Source organism: Megalops cyprinoides, chromosome 12 (assembly GCF_013368585.1).
Source record: "Megalops cyprinoides isolate fMegCyp1 chromosome 12, fMegCyp1.pri, whole genome shotgun sequence".
Classification (NCBI taxonomy): domain Eukaryota; kingdom Metazoa; phylum Chordata; class Actinopteri; order Elopiformes; family Megalopidae; genus Megalops; species Megalops cyprinoides.
Genome location: NC_050594.1, coordinates 31,594,148 through 31,621,476, shown reverse-complemented (window position 1 = coordinate 31,621,476; position 27,329 = coordinate 31,594,148). Strand labels below are relative to the sequence as shown.

Below are 27,329 nucleotides of genomic sequence, written 5' to 3'. Positions count from 1 at the left end.
AGGTGCGTCTTCAGGCCCCGTCTGAAGGACTGGGGTGAAGAAGCTGTCCGTAGCGAGACCGGGAGTTCGTTCCACCACTGGGGAGCGGTGTAGGTGTAGGTGTATTTACTTTTCAAGAGACGAACACATCCTAGTATATACTGTGTCAAAGCACATGCAGTATGTGGTCAGTATAGACATGCTGGTGTCAATAACACCCCCTGTCACTGACATCCCCTGTGGTGTGGTGAGACCCTTAAATCTGATCTTCGTTATGAAGCTAGTGAGCTAATTACATGGTTGGATAATAACATTAATAATAGCTTAGATTTCACTGCAACGATAGCTGGTTGGCTATCTATTTTAGAGGCTCTTTTTCAATATGGGGTCATGAGGTGTTGCCTTCTTTTGTTCTTGTTGACAGCAACATTATGATCAAATTTTTATTGCTGTAGACTCCATTTTTATCTCTTGTGACAGGAGTTTATGACAGGAAAAATTAATCAGATCATCAAATTTAGGATATGAATATTTTCAGATTTTTAGACAGTGCATTGGACTTGTGTAGAGGCTGTAAATGTGCTCTACAGCAAAGCTTAATCCAAATCATACAATTCTCTTAGAGAGAAGTTAGATTTGAGTTAGCTGTGCCCCTCACTCCAAGGTGGGTCACCAGCCAGCTAGTTACAAATTGCATTAGACTACAGGATATTAGTTAATAATGCATGTACCTCCATGTTGTAAATATACCAACTTAATTGTCAAAGCGTACATGTTGTATTTGTCAATGATGCTTGTTGCTTGTGGCCTACAAATAAACATGTATTAAAAGTGTATAAGGTGAATGTGATGTCTATCACCTATCACTGTTAGGCCTGTAAGAGGGGCACCGTGGTTCGACCCTGCATGGGGACCCAGTAATGTCAGGGTGTAGCCATGTTGGAAAACATCACCAGATCACATTGAGATCATATTGATAAATCATTGATCATTGATAAAGGAGTATCTTTATGTATAATATCTAAATATGATTTCATCATAAGAACACATCTCAGATATGTGTTAGATTTATTTCTTCTTATAAACAGATTTATGTGTTTCATCATACATGATCTTGATGAGTAGTACTATAAAAGTAAATCAGAAATATAGGAAGAGGTTCCGTAAAACTAGTAATATACCGCAAAAACCACAATCTGAGGAATCAACGCTTAAAAAGGGGATGTTGAGGCATACATGGCAGAATGAGTTGGAATGCATTTTGGGTCTGGGAGTGGAAGTGGAAGCTGATAGTATTAAAAATAAAGTGCGGATAATGCTGAGTCTGGGATGATAGGTAGACGGACAGTGAGTCAGGACAGCGAGTCAGAGAGGGTATTTCCCTTGAGCTGTGCAGTCCTTCTTCCATCTGTGTACATATTCTGGCTGTAGCTACCTCTTCCATACTGTGCTCTCTGTGGCACACCTGAGGAGATGGAGAACTGCCATCTGCTTTGCATATGATTTGGAAGAGACAAGGAAGTATACTGTCATGGAAGGCTAAAGTCCAACATTTTGTAGGGGTCTTCAGCAAGCAACATGTAACCAGATCCATTTCATTCAAACCTGATCATGTTAATTGCCCACAAGGAGCAGATAATGAGAAATATGCAAATGTTTAAATGCCTCCCATTATCCAGTAGAAAAATGAAGGGATCATTTATGGCTTTCATCTTCATCATGTGGCAGAGAGATGTCAAGTCCAAATGCTTTCAGGTCGGGCAAGGGTAATGCATACTTGAAACGTTCTACTTTTCATGTTCAAATGAATCCCGTTAAAATGGACGAATCACTCATCAAAACGATCCTGTGTTTCCTCAAGAGGCAAGGCAACAGCATAATTATGGAGATAATTCGCTCTTTGCGTGCTGATGTAAGTAACATGTAAACAGACCCACAAAGTGTAATGAGCTTGTGCAGCTGAATTTTTGAAGAAACCCCCTCACTCAATGACATGTTTTATGCAGACATTCAAGAATGTGTATTTTTGCGCAAAACCATCAGTCTGTGTCAGGGTTACTGGCTTCCTTCCCACTTCATAAAATACATCTGATATGAGACTCACCACATGCACCACTGTAATGTACTGGTTGATATTTCTGGCACCATACCAGACTCACAATAAGCTAGTTTTAAGATCTTTGCACAGGCAAGGAAATCCTAAGCCAGTATGAGGCTATTGTAAGCAACCATGGTCATTTCTACAAACTTGGAGTTTGATTGTTAGACCTGCATTAAGTGGAGGTTCTGCTTTTCCCCTTCCTACAGTTCATTTCTATCTTTAGGTGCACTGACACACAGGAACTGGATATAAATCACTGATAGACAAAGTCTGGATCTAAAATAATACTCCAAGGTATAATTTGGAAGGGTCCAGTCATGACAGCCATCTGTTCCTTCTGTACTTTGGGGAAGAAAGATAACGCTCCTGTCAGTCTGGTGGTGAAGCCACATAAGAGACATGCCTAGATGACTTAAGATGAGTAACACTGACTTCATGGTGTTTTTTTTTTCTTCAGATATTCACACACTTGTGAACACAAGCACCTCAGTATAGCTACATGTATGGTTTGGTTTCAAAACACTTACAAATAAGAATGGATCATTTTAGTGTCACTCACATTTTCAATCTCTTTTACCTTAGATGTTAAAAACCACAGTGCTGACAGTGCAGTCATTAAGCTTTTAATAAAAATTATACTGTGTTGTTCTCTGTATTTAGTTATCCACATTAGAGTTGTCTTCCCCCGTGGCAATGGGCTACAATTGTTTCCATTAGTAATTAAGGTTGCACCTTGATGAGGTCATTAACAAACGTCAACAAAAAATCAGTAAAGGTCACCTTCGACTACTTCTTTCGAAACATTAGTTAATTTCCTCACATTCAAGCTTAATACGAGCATCGTTGTTTCACCCAATCTGCAATCGTCATTAAAGGAAGACGAAGCCAGTCCAGTGTCGTCTGCGTGATGATTGAAGAGGGAGTAACACTGCCCGTCAATTTAGAGTACACAAACGGTTGTAGAGAGGATGGAACAGATACCATAGGTTTTTTGTCACTTACATAAAATGTAACATTATAAATAATTACAAATATGTGTGGATGTCAAGAATGTAAACAATTCCATGCTGTAGCTTTCGCAATAGCACACAAATTTCAGACAATCTGCGGTGTTTCGCGAGCATAATCATTTATTCTAATTGCGCGATTGGTGTCGATTATTCTGTGAATTATTTGTTTTATTGTTAATCAAGGACGATAAAGGGGAACAGTTTGAAAGTAATGATAGATTTAAAGGTAGTGTTCGGGCTTCCCCTGTTTCCAGCTCACCAGCCGCCACTGAAGGGTATGGCACAGGACAGAATCATAGGTAGTAACCTTGTTACATGACATTACTGTTGGTTGTAACCTCTCAATTGTCATGCTTTGATGTATCACCTTAAACTAAGGTAATACAATGTCTTTGAATATAGCATACAGCTTTACATGATCTGTAAGTGCTCTCTCCACAGAGATTTTATGAATTCATGCTTCAATTTCTTGAAGCATTGTTAACGATAACAAAAGACTAAATTTATTCAGGCTGGAATCAAGTTTTACAAATATCTTAATCTATCCTATATCTTTATCTTGGATTAAAAGGTATTTTTGTGGTGGTTATGAACAACAGGACGATAATTACGTTCACTAATATCATCTGCCAGCATTTTTATGTTTTGAATGTACAGGTGTTAATCTACATGCAGTCATGTCATTTTCTCTGGCCAGTCACTTTGTCCTGGCTTTAGTGTTAGGGAGATATTAATGGAAATGCCAGTTTGTCTGCACATACTAGCCTGAATAGGGAAGCTGAAAATGCTGTCATTGTTAAGAGAGGGGTCATGGAAGACCTGAATGGATTTTTGGGAACCAGTTTACAGGCGCAAAACGCTCACATCTGGCTTGAGTGGTTTAAAAATAGACATTATTTAAAACTTTACAGGCCCCCGATGAAAGTCTATTTTCAGCGCTCAGCCGTTTAACACAAAGAGGGCTCTGTGGCATTAGCCGCGAGGCCTGGGGTCACCACGCGCATGATTCCCACATCACCGGGAAGACGTACGCGAGACACAGGAAAGCGGGGCTGTTCAGCGACGCCCGGGCGCAGCCTCAATAGCCCTCTATACGCAGACTCTGCGACAGATCCGATTAAAATTACTGAGGACAGCAGGCTAAAAGAATATTTGAAAAGGAATCGATAAATTGCGAAGTCATGTCCGGTGCTGTGTTCAAAATTTAATTCATTTAACTTACCTCGCCAATTACGGAATTGTTGGCAACTACCCAGGAACAACAACATGTGCATAAGCCAGGCTGACTTAATAAATCAACTAAGGTGTTGTGCCTCTGTGTCTTGAATGTCTCCAATATGGTCTGTGTTTCTCTAAAACCAAAATGGTTCTGAAGTAAGAAGCACAGCCCGATAACCAGAAATACATAGAAGGTGTTCAAAATGTGTACACTGTATAGCTACTGTATATGCGTCATTCAGGAGAAAATTTATATTCATGTATTCAGTAATAAATTATGAATTAGCCACTGGCTTTATCAAGAATTACAAAAAAAAACCGCACCTTGCCACCTTGTTATTATATGATCTGCTAGAACAGATCCATTTCGTTAGTCCTTTGCCTTTAATATGAAGTGCCACCCACAGATACAATATGCATCAGTCCTTTTCCTTTAGTGCATTTTAAGCGGTCACTTGCGAGATAACTCCACGGAAGCTTTCTTGAGACCACCCAATATATTTATTTATTTATTTTACAAATGAACTAATAGTTACAATGTGTTACAATGTAAGAATGTAGTTGTTGATATTAAGAATTGAAGCTGCAGCTAATACTGATTTAACTATAGGCCTATATTTAGGCCTATATCAAGAATTGCCATTGCAGATGAGAACAATGCTATTTTTACGTCCGTAAAGGAGGATAATAAGATGGATACCCAATTGTGTTACCTATAAACTATGTTCTTGCTAGTGTAATAAAACAAGGTATCACACTGCATGTCATTTTGCGCAAATGATTATCACAGAGAAAAAAGGAAGATCAAACAATTATTAACGCCCTTTTCTAGCCCCAGCAGTTTGTAGCTATAATGGGTTCGGAGCAATGCTATGCAAGTTTTGTAGAATCAACTCTCTATTTGTATCCAAAGCAATATTATTATAAGAAGGCTTTGATAGCTTGTGATTGCCCTGCTGTATGTTATTCTAGCTCTCTCAGTAGTCAATATCTAACAAGCTAAGCAGCTAAAATATTTGAAATGTATAATCAAACCGTCCTTGTTAACCGCTGTCTTCTTATCTACTTCTAAAGAGAACTAGCCGATTTATTAGCTGGTTAGCTAGCTAAGCAGCCTCCGTAGGAATTATTGAAAGCATGAAAGGCTAGTTTCGTCATTAGAAACTGGGCTGTGTGTGTAGGATGTGACTCATTAAAAGCACATTTCACAAGTTTGACAGGCGAGTGTGTAATTGATCATACAATTACAGAGAATTACAGAGAATCACTCAGCAACCCATTCAAAAATAGCTGAGGGAAAGCAGAAATAGTAAAAGGTACAAAACGAACTAAATGTTCCTAACAAAGTCTGCACATAGAATAAAATAACGTGACATGCCTTTGGTATCACTGTCTTTAAATCTCATGGTCAAGTTGTTATTCATGTTTTCAGAAAAGAACAGAATAACAATAAGGATGTTCCTTACAAATAGTTTACAATAGTTTACATCACCGTCTACAGTATTTCACCATAAAATGGCATTGGAGGCTAAACGTTTTTCTTTTGATACAACAATGTACAAATAGGTTGCCTGTATATGTGTAGAAACGATGCATTGTTACTATGTTTACGTATGCATAGGTATTTATGTATTTCTTCCAATTTAGAGCAGGTCAGAGCTTATTAAACAAAAAAAGCTCAAAAAAGAATTATTTTTGGTGTATAATAAATTGCACTTGATGACTTGAAACCAAAAAAAAAAAAAAAAACCACACGTATTAACATCACAAATACGGGTGATGGTGTTCATTCACGACAACAGCGTCTGGATTTCCAAGTAGTCACAATATGCATGTTAATATACATTTTTGCTGTTGTTTCTCAATGATCAATGAGCCAACTAAGTTCGTGGCGAGCTGCATTTGCACCCTTGGCTAGTAGTTTATAATCGTTTTATTCATATGCAAACTAATTACAATTTTCCACTAGGGGGAGACATTACACAAAATAAAGCCTAAACAATTTGACACCGAACTTGTAACTGATATTAAACATGTACAGTATTCAAAGCAGGGCATGGGTCACGTTCTAGAATCTAGATGAACTGAAAAAATGGAGTGAGAGCTCAAAGGTCTCTCACTGGAAACCTTTACTTGCATCACAGATGTTGCTTTACAGAGTCCAACACTTTTTCTAAAATTACCGTGGTCGTCTGGACACACACCAATACACATTCATCAGTAAACTGAAAATTCACCAGTGCAGCTGGCCGGCTCTAAATCTGAGCAGATACCAGTACTTAGTGTCCAGGCAGAAACTGCCCTTTTTTGGCGGCCTGGACTCAATGGAGAATGCTATTGGGATAGTTAACACAATAATTTTGAGTTCATCAAAATGTTTTTGTGTTCTCCTCAGGAGGCAACTGCAGTGGCATATCACAGCTATAGATAAAACTGTCCTGTGCTAAATATAGGGGATTGCTTTAATGAGGGTCTGATTAGACCTGTTGGATGTCATCCCCTGCAACTTTGTCTTTAACCTCCAGGAGGTTTAAGCCTTCCAACCATCTGTCAGAAAACATGCCATAGACAGATACAGTGTTGATCCATATGGAGCTCTTGTTAATATATGGTTTTATTTTCATAACATGGTATTTCTTCACTAGGTTTTTTTTTTTTTTTTTTTTACAATTTTGTTAGATTCATGTACTTAAGTAAATATTGTCTATATTTTATTGTTTTTGATTTCATGAGCAGGGATTTTCACATTCCTTCCATTCATGTTTAATTTATTATCCATTCATACAGCTGGATGCCACTATTATTAAAATTGAAAATGCATTCTGTGATTAGGCAGTGTTCCTCCTCTTATTTGTGCATTCTTTGTGCCCCAAAGGAAAGAAGCAAATGAACACTTTGAAAAATGTCACTAAAAGTTCATACATTAAAATATTTTCAGTTTTACAGGCTGGTGCACTAGTCATATTAGTATACATGTATCGTGTATGTTTTTGCCATAGCAGTAAGGGGTTAGGAGAAATGTCAGAGTATCTGTAAAATGAACCCAGGAGATACTATGCTTATTGATGGCCTGCAAATATGCATGGGTATAGCAACAAGCCAGACACACTGCATGGACACCCACCCACCCCAGGGGACGTGGGGTTGTGTCCTCATCCATCACTCCAATCTACAGAAGGGATGTGAAAAGATTTTGTTTAAAGATACCCATTTATTGGAACATGTCATTTAAGTGTCCTCGTAGAGGAACCTGATGTTGTATTGGATATCCAAGTATACAGATTCAGAGAACAAGTTATACAGATAAAATCAAAGACAAAAAAAGAGGAATTTTGAGGAAAAATTGGATCTGACGTTCTTAGCTTAAAATTCAAAAAGATCCATTATCCTAATCTTGCAATTACTGTGTACATTACATCTTGTGCTATTATTATAGTCACAACAGAATCTATTTCAAAACTATGTCCAATGCACAACTAATGATACACATTTGGGAAGTAACAAAAGCTTATTGGTAGACCAAGTCCACTTAATTTGAAACCGACATTCGCCTACGTAGACCACTGAGAAAAATACTTGTGCGAAGTACTTTTTTTAATTCAGTCGATTCTTATGTATCGTGGGTATAAAGAAAATACGTCAGGTACGGTGTATTTATTTACAAAGGGGTTCCCGTGTGCACTGCGTGGGTAGACCGCAAAAGGATTTTCCAACGGGCCGGTGTTTTGTTTGTTTTCTGGTTGCTAGGGGTGGAGCAAGTAATATTTTTTCGTCCTTCTTTTTTCTGCTTCTACATTGAGCTGTATTTTTACATCTCTGCTTACGTCTGGCTGGCAATACAAGGTTCCGCATTCCCAAACCCTCCCAGATAGGGATCGGTATATAAACGGGCTGATGCAACGATTTCCACTCTTTAAAATCTACAACCGACCTTCAGCTGACCTGAAAAAAGAGTATCAGTCGGATTTAGGACCAAAGTCAGGTAACTGGATACATTTTAAAAAGTTAGTTTAAGTTATGGGGGCGGCACACATGCATGAATAAACTTAGCTAGCCTGCTAGCTCGCTACCTAGCTAGGCAACTTCTGAAGTATTTTTGAACACTCTGCAGACCCTGCCATACATTGGTCATGTTCTTTCTGGGCGTACTATTGAAATGTTTTGAAGATTTCTCTCCAACCTGTTGCATGCATGCTGTTTCCATTGTTTTCATAGGGAAGCGCATTTTCGGAACTTTTCCCTGTTTACAATATCATGCAGAATTCTGTATGCTTGATAAGTTCCTCACTTTCCTCCAGTAACACAGGCAGATTTAAGCCATGAAATGGTAGGCTAATGGATTTCAGATGGAAAACGGAACCTCAGTCGATGAAAAATAAATAAAAAGTGACTTTGCAACTGCAGAAGAGGCAGTTACTGAACTATTCGAATTTACGACATTTAATTGACTTGTTGCAGAAGCTGAAGTTACGTAACGAAGTACATTAGCAAGCTACTTATTGAACTGTAACTTCCGCTTTGAAATCTTGACCGGACCACTCAGAAAGTGTTAAATACTTAACTGCAGCTACATATTTATATATATGCAACTGACAATGTCAAAGCATTGTCAACAGTACGGTTTTGAAAATATTAACAAATTAATATGCGGTATATGTCTCATGCACATGTGTTGTTGTTGCCTTGCTAACTTGCTAACGTAGCTTATACCTTTTGTATCTACAGTGAGTTCTCATACACTTATATAGCCACTTATATCCTGACTATAAAATGTTCATACAACGCCTACAACTGTACTTCCAGCTGATGCCATTCCACCACTCAGTTCAACAAGCTACAAGTGGTTTGTAGGCCTATTTATTTGCTGTAAAACTTAATGACAAAGCATTATCTGACGAATTATATAGACTCTTTCATGCAAAACAAGAAACAGCACGAGATAAAGCTGATAGATTTGTATCACTGTATTTTTCCACCTGATATGAACGTTTTATCCTTTTTCCGCGGCGCGTGCAGATCAAAGGCAACAACAGCTGGTGTTGAGTCTTAGCCTGTTTCTCCAATGGAGCATGGCCAGGCAGGCACCACACGTATTCAGCCTCTGTGCTCTTGTTTCCCAAAATGATCAATTTAAAACGAATCAATTCAGTCATCCATTCAGGCACATTATGGTTGTTCTGAATGCATTTATTTGGTGAGAGGCGACATCAATAATGTGAATGCAAAATAATGTCGTGGAATACTGGTTGAAATATTAAATACAACCAGGGATTTTCATACATGTTTATACATGTTTGTTTTCTAAAATTGCTTAAATTTTATATGTAAACGTATTTAGTAAATCTTTGAATTAATAATTATTTGTTATGTTAGAATATAGTGAACAATTGCAACAAAGTACATGTAATTTATAATAATTATTATTTTTAAATTATTTCTGTTTTGCCTCTCTGTCATTGATTTTTAATAGTAACAATGCTCTTCTGTTTTAAATGTCATGAACACTCTCAAAACACAGATGTGAAAATCCTGTGACTTAATAAAATCGCTTAATATTAAATGTTAAAGAAATGTGGTACTTACACTTTTTAACCAGCATACTGTGCAGCACAGCAAATTTAAATGAAAACAAAATAAGTCAATGGTTGATTTATTACCTGCTAGTTTAGTGATGTCAGTTTCAAGGCTAAGACTGCTTTCATTGAGGTAGCCTGTATTTTTTTTTTAATCAAGCCTACGTTTTAAAATCAACAGCAATCCAGAAAAATTCTACCAGTTCTATGTGGTTACTTTGTAAAAACTGAACAAGAAATAAAATAGTTGTAGGCAGGAATGATAAAATGGTATGAACAAGTCGTATATGATGCTTCTGAAGAGAAATTGGGGTCATTTTTACTGTTTTAAAATTGAAGCGCACAATTTCCAAGACTCCAACGACACAATGGCACAGAGAATCCTGCAGCCAAAGAGCGGTTGATTTGTCAAAGCTGACATTCTGTAATGGGAACACCATGCATTTTGAATGTGTTCTCCTCCCTTCTCTATATGGACATTAGAGCTGTCACAAACGTTTAGAATAATCAGCGACTGAGACACCACATGGCCCAGATTGATAACACTTTTAATGCCCCCCGACCGTTAATTTTGAAAACATTGGCAGTTGCTCCCTGGCCTCTGCGTTGATTCTTCAGCAGTAGGTGAAAAGTATCTTCTGTGTCCTTGCAGACGTAGCTGAGTCTGAGTTGAAATTCTCTTTTTTTTTCATTTATATATCATTTCGGTGACAGTTCTACTTGTTCCGGAAAATGTACCTCTTCAGCAATGTGTTGTTGTAGTTCAGGTCTAATGGTAAGCCAGGCAATAGATGTTTTCATTGTCTATCAAGTAGGTCTTTGTGTAGATAACATTTTTAATTATTGTTATTAGTTTAGATGGCTCTACATGTGTTAAGATCATTCTGAAGCTCAGCAGTAATGTTTTCAAGGGGAAGCTAAGGAACATAAACATGAATAAACAGCACCTAAACTTTTTAAGTTTGCCCCATGTCAATGGTTCTGGGGAATTTTGATGTCAATATACTAGTCTGAGTCGGAAGCCATGAAAGGTGAGATCAAAGCAGCGTTTTGGATGCAGTGCTCCATTGCCTGAATTCCTTTACAAGATAGTTCCTGCATAGATGAGAGGCCACAGTCCGATGAGTGGGAAGTGCTGGCAAGGCCGTGTCACTCCGGCGTAGAAATAAACGGGAGTCCTGTGTTTATTTTGAGCCAAAAAAAATGTCTCCCGATAATGTCAAGCAGGCCTCTCAAGTCTGAATGTCATCACTGCGCCTAAGAAAAGTTGCATCAGTGACGCTGTGGTTTTCGTCTGCTGCCTGATGCAAACGGAGGACATGGGCGCACATTTGTCCCAGCTCCTCTCTGCTCCGTTGAGCTGCCTGCTGTTACTCAGTGTGTGTTTTTCTGTTTCTCAAAAAAACTACGTGGAGAAATAGACCATACAGTCCCGTGCTGTAAGCCCTTTGGTGAACACTCATATGCGTATGGTGGTGGCTCGGACACCCCAAAGGTGAGCGCTGTTACACGGTGCTGTGTGAACCTTGTGGAAACGTAGTTGAGCAACAGTTGAGTTTCACGTATGACTTCCAGATTTTCTTTGCCTCACTCTCGTTATGAGGAACTTTGGAAGTGAAACTAATTTGAAGTTCACTAATCTGAAGTATGAGCTTGCGTTTACTCCTGTAGGACTGGAGTCAGAGCAGAGGGCTTCGTGAGCCATACGTTGCGGCAGGCTGAGGTTGCGTGTGGGTGCTTTGATCACTGTCCGCTGGCTGTGGCATGCCTCACACGAGGTGTGTGACACGCTGTAGAATCCCCAGCAATTACGTTACGTAACCTTTTGATTGCCGAAACAAAGACAGCGTTAAAAGTTCATTCAACGCAGATAGTTCCTTTTGTGACTCAAAGCTTTAGAAGGGTTAGAAATGTTCTTCCTTCCTGGCAGTGTCGTCCTCTTGGATCTTGTTGGCAAACTCCTTTTTGTGTCGACAAGCCCAGAGAGCTTAGATCTGAAACAGTGCATGCAGCAGTTTTTCTGCAGAGTCAGAGGCTTGCCCGAGTGCCGCTGGAGGTGTCGTAAAGATGGGCTTTGTCTTGTTTCAGCCGAGCGGTGTCGTTTCTGTCGTGCACTGTGCTGTTGAGCGATGGCCTTTGTAATGTAACGCCCTAGGGAGGGGGGCCGACTCCCTGCTTCCCCCTCGGCCTCCACCAGCCCACAGAAGAGCTGTCCCTGCTCCGGTGCAAACCCCGAGGAGACGCGGGGAATGCGGTAAGGGCGATCTGCAGACCACAACGAGCATCACGGCGGAAAAAAGGGGTCCGTGAGTGACAGACCCAGGAGGGGGGCTGGAGGGCTGGGGTGCTGGGGGGGGCGGGAGGAGCGCCGGCACAGGGTGCTAATCCTCTGTGACGAAGGGGACCTCCCTGGGGGGGGCGGCGGCTGACGGGGGAGAGGAATGTGTTGATTATTCGGCTTGGCGGGCCCGGGAGAAACCGCAGCGGCTTAAGTTGCACTCGCGCCCTAATTGCGGGCTCGTTTTCTCCCGGGCCCCTGTGGCAGCAGGAACAATGGCGCTCTCATGTCTGGCTCGTGTTGGCCGGGGCGCGCCACAGGCCGGGCCGGGCCTGCGCTGATTAAAGGCAGCGTTCTGCTCGCACTCAGGCCCGTGGGAGAGGAGCGGGGGGACGGGGGAGTGTTTACGGCGGGCCTCGTGGCGGTGGCAGACGCTGTGTTAACACACAGAGCGCTGGTGTCACGACCCAAGTGGAGATCATTAAACAGTGTATGAAGTTGGATATATGTGATCTTACAACTTTTTACCATGTGATCAGCTGGCCAATTTGTGCTTGCCTTTACTAATAACATAATAAACAATGTTATTCAGGCAGCACCTTTCCCAAGCCGAAATCTCTTAATTGTCCCTGCAACTGCTCTGTTTGATATTGATATACCTTCACAGAATGCTCCTGCTGCCCTTTTCCGCTGAGGGTGATGTTCCATTCTGGTGTCGAGGGTGTCACTGGCTTTACCCCTTGGGTTGTGAAAAACATTTTCAGCTGGAAGGGTTGCTGGTTCTCAGTTGGAACGTTTGCTGATTCACCGCTGGGAGGGTTTCTACTGTGGTGCATGCTGCAGTAAGAACTGGCGTTGAACAAGAAATGTAGAAATTAGACTACTTTGTTACAGATTCGTGCGGATTGTTCCAGAGTGGATTTTGTGTTAATGTGAGAGTTGTAATGTGTTTTATTGAAATTTCTTTGTACATTACATCTGTTTGGTTGAGATTAAGTGACTTTGTGAGCTACGGCACTGTTTAACAGCAGAAGAGCTTTATTTCGTGTGCATTAGTAATAAGGAACCGGTCACATGCAATATCGCTTGACAGAACGCAGGCGGCAGTGTGATCGGGCCTTGGCCGCACGGGAGGACGCAGCTTGGCGCGCAGCTAGATCTCATTGTTAATCTTCAGCAGTCTGGGGCAGACAGAAAATGAAGCGCGGCGAATCTCCCATGCAATAAATCTCTGCGCTGTGTGTGAGAGGGAGTGTGGTTGTGTCTGGCCCGGAGGAGCAGGGGCGAGCGCTGGGGACAGGCCTGGCAGGCGCGCCCGGCACTCTTTCCTAATCGCCCTCCCTCGGTGGGGCTGCGTTCCTCTGGCCGCCGGGTAACAGTGGCGCACGGTCCGTACGAAGGTACGCCTGGAAGGGCGCATTACACTTTAATCCGTGTTTAGCGGGACGTGCAAGAAGGGAGCTGAAAATGCCCAGGGAGGAGAGAGAGGGAGATGGAGAGGGAGAGAGAGAGGCAGAGGCAGAGGGAGAGAGACAGGCAGAAGGAGAGGCAGAGGGAGAGGGAGAGAGGGAGAGGGAGAGGGAGAGAGAGAGGGAGTGGGAGAGGGAGAGGGAGAGAGAGAGGGAGAGGGAGAGGCAGAGAGAGAGGGAGAGGGAGAGGGAGAGGGAGAGGGAGAGGCAGAGGGAGAGGGAGAGGGAGAGGGAGCGGGCTGGCTTCCTCAGGTTCCCTGTCTCCAGCCCAGGCCTTTGGCCGGTGGGGGGTAAGGGACGGCCCTCTGGAGCTGAGGCAGCTGATTGCCCTGAGGATCGGAGCAGGAAGCGGGCCTGTTTCGACAGACGGAGTCGGGGTCTGCGAGCGGGGCGGTCGCGTGGGGGGCTCTGTGAAAATGTGGAGGTGGTTAGCGGGGAGGCAGATGTGGGTGGGGAGGAGGGAATGTGAAGCATACACACTCACATGCAGGGAACACGCCAAAAACCTCAAATATCATTTACCTTGGGCCTCTGCCAGGCTGTCTTGAGTGCAGTTCTATTCTATTTCATAACTAATACATGACATTTCCTCTCCCCCTCCCATGTGGGTGGGGGAGGGAAGGCATGCAGTTACCCCCGCACAGTCCTTCGAAAGCAGTGTCTGTGAGTGCCCCCTCGGCCATATCACCCCGATTGGCTCTTTGTTGGACGGCACCGAGGTTGTCCGTGGCAACAGCCTTTCTTCCAGTTCATAGCGGGGGTCATGTGTCGCATTGTCCACGGACAAATACATTGCAGCCAGACACAGAGTGAAAAGCTCAACCCCTCCCTCTAAATTCTCCTGGCAGGACCTCTCCACCTGGGAGTAGATGCACAGGGTCCCCATGTTGTCCTGGGCCCATTCAGGCTTTTTTTCTCAGATCAGCAAGGATGAGGATTTCCGTTATTTTTTCAGGAGTAGAGCTGCATCGATGCTAATAAGTGGGTGTTTGGGATACATATTGAGTGTGTATCGGTCATAGTGTCCTCGGGGACCGTGACTCCCTAGGCTCCTAGCCTCCCTGTGCATGTTGGCCGGCCTCCCCACGTTCCCATATGGTAAACGGGCCAGTGCTAGTGTTGAGTGACATGCAGACCGGGGATGGCTGAGGCAGCTCTGCAAGCAGAAACAAGCAGGAGCTGGGCCCTCAGAGGTCTCCCCCTGCCAGACTCGGCAGAAGCCAACCGGCGACTTTTCTGGCGGCGCCGGTGGAATCGCGCTCTCCCCTTGCGGCCGCTCGTGGATGGGACCGGCTGAAATGCCGGAGTCGGGAGAGCAGCTGGCTGCTGTCCTGTGTCTCTCGCGGCGCTGAGGGCCGCGCGGCGAGGGTTTGGGGGGAAGCGGTGTTTCTTGGCACCGCCCGCCCCTGCTCTCCTTGGGATCAAGGGGGAATGTGTCTGGGTCTGCTTTTCAGCAGGGCCGCCTTTCTCTCGGCCCCTCCAGAAAAAACACCCAGTCTCCTGCCAAGTGCTCTGTAAATGGAAGTATAGATACTGTCTGAGAGAGAAAAAAAAACAGAAATGAAATAATAAAATGGGTTGTTGGAGACTGGCTCCGGCCTCCCGCTCCTCAACAGGCCAACAATTCATCCGAGGGGCCGGGCTGGCAGGCCCAGGTGCACCCTGGGAGAAAGCCTGTCTGGTGGTCTTCTGTGGTTATCATTGTCCTCTGGCCTCTGTTGGCAGCTGACAGTGAAGAGGGCTACACCTGAGAGGGAAGCTGGCCAGTGAAACCCTGCCATGGAGTCTAGGTGGTGGTGAAGGCAGGCACACAGTATGGTGTTACTCCTACTTTCCTAGTGGTGACAGCTAGACTGCAAATCTGGCATTAAAAATGTAGGCAGAAGGTCCATATGTTGTCCATTGAAGAAGGTAGGAATACAGATCGATGTACCATGTTATGAAATGTCAATGTTACTATATCATTTACCAAATGAGTCTGCATCGGTTGTAAGGCAACTTGGAATAAAAAAAGTTAGCTGTTATGAAATGAGTAACACTGCCACTGTTAAATACTCTTGAAAGGTAATTTAATTTCCCAGCTGAAGTCAGAGGTGCTCACTGAAAGCCGTGTCTGTCAATAAACGCTGCCAACACGCTTCACTCTCTCTGCGGATCGTTTTAAAAACCAGCGATAACACGGATAACGCGCAGGCTGCATACAGTGCGGAATGTCATTGGGATGGGAACCCCTCCCAGCTGATGCAAGCAAAAGGGGACAAAGTTGAGCTGGGGCGGGGTGAATCTGGAAGGGAGTGATGCAATGGCCCTGTTGCTTCTCCTTGTTTCCCTCTCACTTCTGCTTCTCGGGAGCAAATTTTATGTAAAGAATTTTTTTTTTTTTTTGGGAAAAAAAAAATCTGCAGGGACGGGGGTTAATCCCAACTTTTGACCCGCCGCCTGGAATTTGGTAGCCAGCCCGCTTCCTTCACGCAGTTTATTGCCGCTATTAAGCTAATTTGATTTCGGTCTTTGTGAGGACCGGTTCCGCCGTGGAAATCTCCTTGTGTCGTGACGTCATAACGACCGTCTGCCTGGCGCAGGAGCGGAACGCCCCTAGACAGCCTTCGGTGCGACCCCGTCTGCAACATTTGTTTTCGTTTATTAGTTACCCTTTACCGTGCATTTCTCCCCGAATAATTAGAAAAAATTGTTTGCTTCTGTAGCCGTTTCCTCTCTTCCACTTCTGGCAGCCTTCCGTTGTATCACATTAAAGGTTTACCCCCATCTTTTTTTTTTAAATAACATCAGTGCTTTTGCAGTCCCTTCAGTGCCTCAGAGGGAGATTTGTGTGTTTCTAATAATCTATTTATAAATATATAACTGTTAATATAGCTGCTGAGACTAAGACTGTGCAAAGCACAGCAAAACCATTTTTGGAAAGCTACACTAATGACATCATTTTCGCCATTACTAATTTAAAATTTCGACAAATGACCATGCCAGAAGTGTGTGTGTGTGTGGCTGTGTGTGTGTGTGTGTGTGTGTATGTGTTTATGTGATTGTGTGTGGTAAGAATGAGCAAGGCTGGTCCTCGTCTCTGGGTAGCTACACAGAAGCTCTGCAGTGGCATGGCTGTGAGTCTGGCAGTGGGTCGATGAGTTGAGTTCTGGACAAGGAGAGGTGTAGACTCAAGCTGGAGGGCCTCTCTCTCTCCCTACTGTTTTGGGTTTGGAGCAGAACTTGTACCACCACCTCTTCCCGTTGCTTCTGGGTTCCCAAATCTCTGGCCTGACCCCAGGTTCAAACGTCATCGGTGAGATGAAATGAATGAGTTGAATGGATTGGAGCAAGTGCCATTTATTCTCTGCATCTCTCTCTCTCTGTCCCTCCCAGCTGTGGTCGCAGGCGGGTCTGACATGATGCCGGGACAGATCCCTGACCCCTCCCTGACAGCGGGCTCACTCCCCAGCCTTGGCCCGCTTGCCGGGATCTCTGCCACCACGCTGACTGACCAGCTCAAGTTCGCCGACCTCCGGAACCTGGGGGCCATGCTGTCCCCACTGCACTTACTGGGGAGGCTAGGGAAGAGGCCTGCCCCCATCAAGGCAGAGGTGAGGATTGGGGTGCTATCTGAGGAGGGGAAGTCTGTCACACAGTCAGGACCAAATCTGAAGTCATGTGTTAGCTTTAAAGCCCTGGTTTACCATATCTAGTGGTCAGAGTCAAAACTCAACAGAAAAAAGATTCCTCTTCACATAACACCATATTTCCTGCGCAAAGCTGCACACCTACACTCATTTTTACCATAGCAAATACAAAACATGGTTCAGGCCAAACCGACATCTTCACTAGGGTAAAATATTAAATATCACCAACTATACCTGACATAATGAAAGCATGAAGCAGACAGTACTTCTTTGTAATGCTACATACAAATCTCTTTGCAGTTCATGAATACGAGTATTGCTTCCCTCCTGGATCTTCGATCAGGAATAAGTGATTTATGAAAGTGTGGTGAAAGTCAACCAAGGCCAACAAAATTAGGAGGCAATGTATACTTTTTTTTCAAATTTTATTATGAAAAGTTAGAACACTTCCATAAACATTTCAGCAGCTTTCCTGCAACTGGCTTAAGAGGGTGGACTCCAGCACTAGTGTACTTGCTGACAGATATAAAGCCCATGTTCCTCAGTCATCCTTTGTGAGGGCCGCTGTAATCTTGACCAATCGCTCCACCTAGTGGCCAAGTATAGCACTTACCACATGAGGGTTTTATGTAACACATATTGGTTCCATCTGTGTAACTCTACTAAAACTATTTACTTTTGTTTCCAAGATGTTAATAAGCACTCTGAAAATCATGCATGCAAGGTGAAAGTATTGCATTTCTCTGCTTGAGAGTGATAAACGAAGCCTGCTGTGGTCTTTGTAAAATTGCTGATGGAAAGTAAACGTTTTTGGTTGTCATCCTTTTGTCGCTCGGTATTTGTTGATGTTCCTCCCATGCGATGGTGAGAGTGTGCAGGGTTTCTGAGTGTTGTTTCTCCTCGCGCAGATGGATGAGGAGGAGGAGAGGAGGAAACGGCGGCGTGAGAAGAACAAGGTGGCGGCCGCGCGCTGTCGGAACAAGAAGAAAGAGAGGACAGAGTTTCTACAAAGGGTGAGTCCACACTGCAGGAGGGGAGCCCTGGCTCCTCCAAAGGCCAGTTTTTGTCAGGACCCAGCTGCGTCTAAGATGGCTGTTTAGCGTGTCTGAGTGGGGCTTTCCACCGTAATTGTAATTTTAGGGAAAGTTTTAATGTACATTTATTGTAAATTTTATCGTTTCATTGTGAGAGCACCATGGGCGAAGAGAAACTCTTTCATTCGGGAAACACGTGTTTAGTTTTCTTCCTGCAAAAAAGTTTAACCATGCAGAAAGCAGTTCAGTGTGCTCAGTGGGCTTGAGTCAAAAAGGGGGGAAAACATGTTTAAGGTGAAAGCTAATTTCCTATGCCTGGCTGCTCTGTGTTCCCACGGAGTACATGCACAGCTGATTTGGGAAGAATAGCATCAGGCAGCTGTGGTAAGCAACTGTGTTCCTGGAGTGCTGTACGCATGCAGGTTTTTCTAGGTTGTGTGGAATTACTGGTCCCTGAATACCTTGAACATCTGAAGTCCTTTTGAATAATTGGTACTAATAACGGACCCATTTAAGTGAGGAAGGAAGGATTTGCGTTTAACAAGCGGTCAACTTTTGTCGGGTGGCAGCAAGATCTGGCTGCTGTTGAGACCCAATCTGGAATCAAAGACTCTGGAAAAGGATTCTTGTTTTTTGGCGGAAAGCACTGTATCTCTGTATCTCTAGCACATACAGTACATTGCCTGCTGTGGAACTGTATGGTAATGATTCCTAAAATGAGATGTGGATACTAGTGTTGCTTAAGATGCCAGTCAGTGGTATGTGCAAAACCAGATTCAGATGTAGCATCTTGAACTTGACATGTTAGAGGCTTGTAGTCAATCAGTAGTGTGAAAATATTTAGGAAAAATTACATATTTGTTTCAGCATTTGGCCAAACAACACTGAAGCCTTTTTAAGAGTTACTAAGCTTCCTACAAATGTTTTTGTATGTATTTTATTGTACATATATAGTTTGAAGATGTGTGTTGTAATCGTAATATTAAAACCAGATAATTTGTATTGTATTACTGGCAGTCCATTATTCCAAAAATTCCTTTTGATAGCTAATCTGGTGGTGTTGAGCTTTGCACGGTGGGCCATTTTACGAGAATCTATACGTATATATATATATATATATATATATATATATATATATATATATAATTATGATATACAGAGAACAAAACAGAGTCATTACTACTAGGACAGGAATGGAATCATTACGAGTAGGGTAGGATAGGAATCAATACTACTAGACTAATCTTGGGTGATGTTTATAATGTGGTATAATAATTTACAATGTAGAGTTATATGCTAAGAACTAGATTATTTAATATTGTTTCATTGATGCAGGCCACAGCATTCAGGGGCAAGTATCGGGGTTGCATTATGGTGTCTTAAGATTGTCATCATGGGTAGTACACCTTAAATTCAGTGTCTTGTGAAGCTGTATCCCCAGTGTAGATGACAGTGTAACTGTACCTCCCTGCTTGGCAGGAATCGGAACGGCTGGAGGTGATGAACTCGGAGCTGAAGGCTCAGATCGAGGAGCTGAAGCACGAGCGGCAGCAGCTCATTCTGATGCTCAACCGGCACCGGCCCACCTGCATCGTGCGGACCGACAGCGTCAAGACCCCCGAGGGCGAGGCCAACCCCCTGCTGGAGGAGCTGGAAGCCAAATGAGGGAGGGCAGCGGCCTCTCACCCCTAGTGACTGTTTACAGTGCAACCACAGCCAGCAGCACTTAGCCCTGCGCTCTGGGCCTGGGAGGGAGCGGAGCACCACTCCCCTCCCCCACCCGCGGCTCAGGGTTCGAAAGCCTTCTTTAGATGAGGATCGCTCGATGCGATCGGGAGCCGGCAGCCATCACCCTTCCTCATCGCCGTCACTCCCCCGGTGCCACACAGCCTCGGCTGCCGTCACTACAAACAGACAAAAAGGAAAGGAAGAGAAACGAAGAAACACACTAAATTCATACGGCAGATCTGTCTCAGGTACTCAGACAGAGGGGGTTGCATTGTCGTGCTTCATTTTTATTTGCCAATGTATACTAGTTGAAATAAACAGTAATAGTATTTTTTAATGTCGATTTATATCCTGCCCTTGACGATGGCAGTGGCCGGTTGAACCGACTTTTGTGGTGACGCAGGCGTCATGAAAGCACATATATATGAATTGTTTACAGTCTTGCCGTTTTTTGTCATTGTTACTTCCAGTTCACATTGTATTTTTTATTATTTTTTATACTGCTAGATATTAGATGAAATATATATGATGTGTTATCACTAGATGTGATGCATTTTACATTTCTATTATGAACAGGTATAACGTCTTTTTCCTCTGAGGAGCTGTCTTTGTTTTGCTTTGTGGCTGTGAAATACCTTGAAAGCTGCCGCTCTCAGCCATGTGGTTTTTAAATGTCCATTTTGTAACTTCTACAACATGTACGTCTTTGTTACTCTCTTACTCTGTTGCATACCATTAAATCCTGTTTTCAAATGGAAGAAGTCTTGGGGAGAATTGTTTGTGAAGTCTTGGTTTTTGGTTAAATAATAAATAAATAAACAAATAAATAGTTTTCCACTCGGTAAAATCTGGTGCATGGTGAAAAGGCAGGGCTAGTGTTTTATTTGGAAGTTGTGGTCTTGTTGGAAGCCTCAAGCCACTCTTAACCATTCTGGTTTAGATTCTGTGTTTGTTGGAAAGAAAAACTCATGAATTTAGCAAGCAAAAACCTACACTGACAGATGATTATTTAAACATTGTAGGATGGTGTCACTAATGCCAATAGTTTCTGGCATCGTTAACCGTATGTCTCATATCAGCTGACAAATGTAAATAAATCTAGTTGCTTTCACTAATTGTACAAATGCAGATGTTTTTTATGAAAGTACATGTGACTTAAAAACTCAAGATATGATCAATTAATATTAGTTAATGATCTTTTCCCCATTTGGAGCCTTTTACATGCAACCTATTTGGAAAAACTGGGATGGCACTGGTTGGCAGGGTATACTCCATATATTCTGTTATAAATATTCTCTATATTTTCTGTACTGAGGGTAAGGTTCTTCTCAGAGTTTGCTATAGAAACAGCCACAGTAGCACTGAGTCCTTACAGACATTTACTTATGCTCAATATGAATGAATCTGAAGACATAGTATTCAGTAGTATTCAGATAAAGCTTCATACAGCCGCATAATAAATGGCCACATTTGACCATTCTTCAGTTTCTTCCTTCTAATTTGCTGCAAACCATAAAGGTAGAAGACATTTGTAGTAAACTGCAGCTGTACACTACAGACGTGATACATTAATGGTTGCTTGCGTGTTACTTGCACCTTCACATTACCTCTGTTAGAAATCCAAATTTAATGCAAGACCTTTAATATCACATGCTATAAAGACAAACAGATAAATTACAACAATATCACTACACATGGAGGCTGCGTTTCCACACTATATTTGAAGTGCTTCAGAACCTAACATAAAAAGGTATGGTGCCATCTCTCCACCTGTAGGACAACAGTTGTTTAATCATAGCAATAACAATCCTCATGGTTACTAGTATTTTTTACTTCTCACTTCCTATACTCCTCATTAGTTGCTGTAACAGCACCACCTTTAACCCATGATAGTAATACCTCTTCCACTAATTTGGTAGGCAGACCCATAAAATGTATATCCCCAGTATAGCTGAACAATAATATAAATATATAATATTCTCTTGCTGTGACAAAGAAGACAATTACAGCTCTTTCGCTTTGTATACAACACCATCAGCTATATAAGGGAAATAAGGTGCAGACCGTTGGTATGAACTAGTCTTACATACACTGTTTAAACACAGCAATATATCTATAAATACATAGTCTCCAACAATCCAGTGGAGCTCAACCTGAGGTGCCTTCCACTGATGCTTTCCTGCATTTGACGGTGCCTGTGGCAAAGTTTGAAAATGCACATTCTCCTCAGATGGTAAGACAAAAACATAGGCCAAAGTTACACTAAATAATTTAGGACACATTAAGTACCATTGCTTTAGAATAGTAGTTATTCCGTTTGTGTGAAGTATAATGGGCAAAATAGTTTAATGTAACTTGGCTTCGTTCTGATAATAATGATTTTAATGACAGGCCCATCTTTGCAAGAATTTTTATTGTTATCTACCGAACATCTGCTTTTTACATGTAAGATACATGGAGTTTATGTATACCAAAAGCATTTTTCTCCTAAACACAGAAAGCATACAGAACTTACAGCTGATAAAATGCCACTTCATTTTTTAACCACTAGAGGTCACACTACACGCTTCAGAACAGGCACGTGACGTCACTGCAGTGTCGAAGTGAAATGCTGCAAAGTCTCGCTCAGTTTTCGCCGGGCGCGGTGGCGTGCGCCTGTAATCCAAGCTACTGGGAGGCTGAGGCTGGCGGATTGCTTGAGCTCAGGAGTTCTGAGCTGCAGCGGACTATGTCGATCGGGTGTCCGCACTAAGTTCGGTATCGATATGGTGCTCCTGGGGGAGCCCGGGACCACCAGGTCGCCTAAGGAGGGGTGAACCGGCCCAGGTCGGAAACGGAGCAGGTCAAAGCCCCCGTGCCGCTCAGTAGTGGGATCGCGCCTGTGAATAGACGCTGCAGTGCAGCCTGAGCAATACAGTGGGACCTAGTCTTTTGAGTATATTTTTATATGTTATATGACAATGTCTATCATCTCAATTTTAAAGGGTATCATATCATATCATATCATAACCTTTTAAATGAATTCAAATGGCAAATGACTATGTTAATTTATCATCAGTATATATGCTAAAGAAGAAACGAATGAAGTACTGATCCACAGCATCGATAATGGAGGAAAAGCGATTTATGGTTCAAGATTTTTCAAACTCTGAAACCTTAATCAGTTTATTCATTTGAAAATGTAGGATGAAAATTGGAAGTAGGCTACATGTTTAGTCAGATACTGGTAAACTGGGAGATTTTACTCAAGTATTCGCTGCGCCACCCTCTGGTATGAAGTAATATCGCTATTATTTTTTATGTGTACTTCGTGGAGCTAACAGTAATGGCCGCTGTTCACGTCATTTATATACTAGTAGGCCTGACTATATATTTATTTGGTGATTCATTCTTCGATGTTGAATTGTGAAAATCGAATTTCATGTTTGTTTCGTTATGTGCTGTATTTTGTTAGCAGTTTCGAGTTTTCACCCAAATAGTATGTGAAGTACGGTTTTAATTTTCTTGTGGTGATGGTTAATCAGTTAGGTCATGTAAGCCGATGAAGGTTTTACAACGAATTTGAAATTAAAGTCACCCAGTGTTTAAGCTCTCTATTTCGTATTGCAAAGTTGCCATAAGCACTCTGAATACCCTAAACTCGACACGTTATGAGGCCGGACTGCTGACGGTTGTATTTCAGAAGTTCCGCCAGCAGTTCGGCCAGTGTTTCCCAGCGCTTGCCATGCTGAGCTATCATTTTCAGGTTTCATTAAGCTGTTACTTGGAAACTGAGCTTTATTTGGCATCTCTGCATTTAATCTGCTATTGTTATGTGCACAAAACGTGCTGTTGTGCTAATATATGTGCAGACTGAATGTACTCGTATTAAGATTATTAAGATAAATTAAGTCGTTATTAAATATATTTAGTTTGTTTTTCCCCTTAAAGAGATACATTTTTCTGAATTAGGTACAGACTGCTTAGTTGTTCTGTTGCTTGTCATAGGACCCATGGAACGAGTACTCTCAATCAATAAAACTGTGTACCTGTCAATATCACGAATTATTTTAAGGGGCTTAGATGAATAGATGTGACTCACATAAATACCGTTATTGGTATCTTTTAAAACAACAAACGCCCGAAAACCAACATTTCTAGGAAGAACTAACACCATCAGTGACGTCGGGTCTGCATCAGTATTCTGTTCAGTCCAAACTTACTGCTGTTAAACTGTAGTACCAGGTGTGCCCCAGGACCAGGAGTTGTGTAAAACTGCAATACATATATGATCTACGCGTAATATAGATTAAATTGAATGTGCGAAGAATAATCTTAAACCGGTTTATCTGATGAGTTGAAATCAATTTGGAACTGCGTGATATCGGTCAAATTGAAAATGGTCGAAAAGACCATTTCAGTGAGATGATGCGTTTACGTGTATGTTACAGGAAGGTCTTTTAATCGACGTCCAATTGTATTTTTTTTTTTTTACAACTTTCAGCTGAAAACAAATAAATAAGGTTGTTTCGGAACAGACCTTGGTAAGAAAGTCTGTCATTTTAAAGGTGTGCACTCAGCAAGTTAGGTCTGAGGTTAACACCTTTAAAATGTCAGTGGTCTGAAGGGTTTTTTTTTCACAGAGACCCAGACAGTGATTGGGCAAAACTTTCCACTCTTCAACTGACATCACAAAGATGGATGTGGGTGTCATCACCATTACATCAAGTGAATTTTAGGAGGGGCAAAATTCAGATCACATTGTCATTTTTGTGTGAATATTCAATAAATTTAATCAGTTTCACTTTTACACTGTACAATTGTTGCATTTCATTTCAATGTAGAAAAGCCTATTTTAACCAGTGTAACAAATGGATGTGTGAAGGTACAGGCTAATATGCCACACACAATGGGCAGTGTTCAAATTCATTTTCAAAGAGCTTTAACTTGAAGCTCACAAAGCTGTTGTGATGTTACTGCATAGGATGGATTTGTACACATCATTGACTCCTATAACAAATACCTCAGTGTAGCTGCTAATGTGAATGAAGACCAGACAGAAACATAAGCTAATTCCAGCGTCAATGCTGAGAGACTTTTGAAAAATCTGTGAATGTCTTTGTGAAATCCTGAATCCCATACAGCAGTTCACAGTTCAGTTCACAATTGCTACTGTGTGTAAAACAATCAATATATACAGCTGAATGAAAAAGTTACAGAAGTGTTGTGATGGCATTATGTGTTAGCTCAACTGATTCCTGTGCCATTGTCTGGATAAAATGATGTACTAGTTTATTAAGCCCTGGCAGCGCTGTTCCTTTCCAGTAAGTGGAGTCACATCTATTCCTCACACGAAAAGTGTACATATGACTTCCTACTGCTGTCCTCCTGCAGTTTCCCCCTGAAATGTTGCAGTGTCAGACCCTCTGAGGCTCCCCCGCTTTGACATCTGTCATCGCTGAGCCCCAGCCACACTGTCTTAGGTTAGCGATGGCTTCGTCACTGTGTGAAACCTCAGTATGTCAGTGAGGAACATGGAGCTCTGCTGCTTGCGGGGCAGGAGAATTTTGCGTGACACATAGCCTGCCATAGAGAAGGGAGGAGAGTGGCTCAAATGCTCAAAACGTGTGCGGTGCATTACTCATTTGGCTGGTGGTGGTGGTGGTGTCAGCTTTGGAGTATTGATGAGAAAGATGTACATTCTGAGTGACTAATGTGGCTCATGGCTCAAAGGGGTGTCCAGGAAGAGGTGGACTATTACAGCAGCCTAGATGGGCGGCTGAAAGGTGAAGGAAGCACATTGTGTCTAATTTTTATCTTTTTTTTTACATTCAACCTTTAGTTTACTGGAAATGATCCCATTGAGATTCAAAATCTTTTTTTACAAGGGAATCTTGGCCAAGACAGAAGCAAAAAAGCTAACAATGGACAATCAATATATCAAATACAGTTAAATAATACTAATTAAGAAGAGAATACAAATAAAAATTATATCTGAATAAGAATGAAGAGATAAGAAGCGCATAACTGCACATAATTACAGCTCAATCATTACTAGGCTAGAAGCAAGAGCAATCAACATCCATATCTTCCTTGATCAAAACAAGTCATCCAGAGTAAACAGTCAAGGTGGATTTTGCATTGTAGTCGTTTCTGTGACCAAGGTGCAAAGTAGCTAAATGCTTTCTCACCAAATACAGCAACGCTTTCTAGAATGCTAAACACATCCAAACAGAAAAATGCATAAGGTTTCCTTAAACAGGGGTGAGATTGTCAGCAGCAATGCCCTATGAATCTCACAACAGCTATGCAGCAACTCATTCCTCTGAAGCTGTTGCTTTGATATTTAAAATATTTAATTCAGTTGGAAGGTTGTGGGTGCATGTGGGGAAGAAAAAACATGCATTTGGGATTGAATTTAAATACACTTCTCTCGTGCATCCAAGCCTGCTGTTGACAGCTAAGGAAGCATAAGATGTCCTTACGAGGGCTGCATCATTTTTTGATCCTCATGACAGAGATTCTCTGTGACAGACTTGATCATGCTTTCTGAGTGCACCATTCCACCAGCCACCCCCTCCAAGAAAAAAATTCAAGCATGAAGGAAAGTAACATCAGACAGATTGTAGAGCCCCAATTTGTGACATTCCAAAAACTCGTGGGGAGCATGTATTGGACAGAGGATTCTGCACAAAACTTTATTAGTGAAGTTAGTGACTGACTTTATCAGGGGCTGTTTCTTATGTTCTTTGGTAAATTTATGTAAGAAGACAAGTTATACAGGAGTGTGTCTTTGATTTAAAGCTCCAAAATGGTGCACTTCAAAAAGAAGAGTGCCACTAGATGAAAGAATTGAAAAGAGTGTATTGCAAATTGTTTCTTCAGAAAGGCAAATTATTCCAGATGTCCCAAAATTTGGCTGCAGTGTGCACCTTGGGCATTTGCACTGCAGTGTGTTTGCCCTCCGGTATTTGACTATGCTCCACCTATTCTTGGTAGTGCATGGGGATTGACAGAAGATGAGGTCAAGTGAGTCTGGAACTTCCTGCTGCACTGCAAAGGTCAAAAGGCAAACCAGAGGGAGGTGTGGTGGCCAAATGAACAAGTGATGAGCTGTTAGAATCTTTTGCAGCGTTAGGTAGGTGTGCTGACGGTAATCAGTGCAAATCCAGAGCTCCAGGTGTCTATGTCATTTCAGCGCCGGTGTTTTCATGATAAACACCCATGAAGTGAAGTAAGGTGGGCAGGTTTTGGCGGCTGTGTTTTTGAATGTGTCAGAATGCATCTCAAACGCTTTAAAAAAGTCCCGATTTTTAATTTTCTAATGAAAA

At 42.2% G+C, this 27,329-nt stretch overlaps 1 protein-coding gene across 1 annotated transcript; it reads left to right on the top strand.

Annotated features, from left to right (window-relative positions):
- The first annotated feature begins 8,149 nt into the window (after positions 1 to 8,149).
- On the top strand, positions 8,150 to 20,741 carry LOC118786431 (jun dimerization protein 2-like). Its single transcript, XM_036541491.1, has 4 exons — positions 8,150 to 8,290; positions 17,004 to 17,221; positions 18,166 to 18,270; positions 19,771 to 20,741. Exons 1-4 carry the CDS (start codon positions 8,203 to 8,205, stop codon positions 19,954 to 19,956), a joined length of 597 nt encoding a protein of 198 aa, XP_036397384.1. The 5' UTR covers positions 8,150 to 8,202; the 3' UTR covers positions 19,957 to 20,741.
- The last annotated feature ends 6,588 nt before the right edge of the window (positions 20,742 to 27,329 follow it).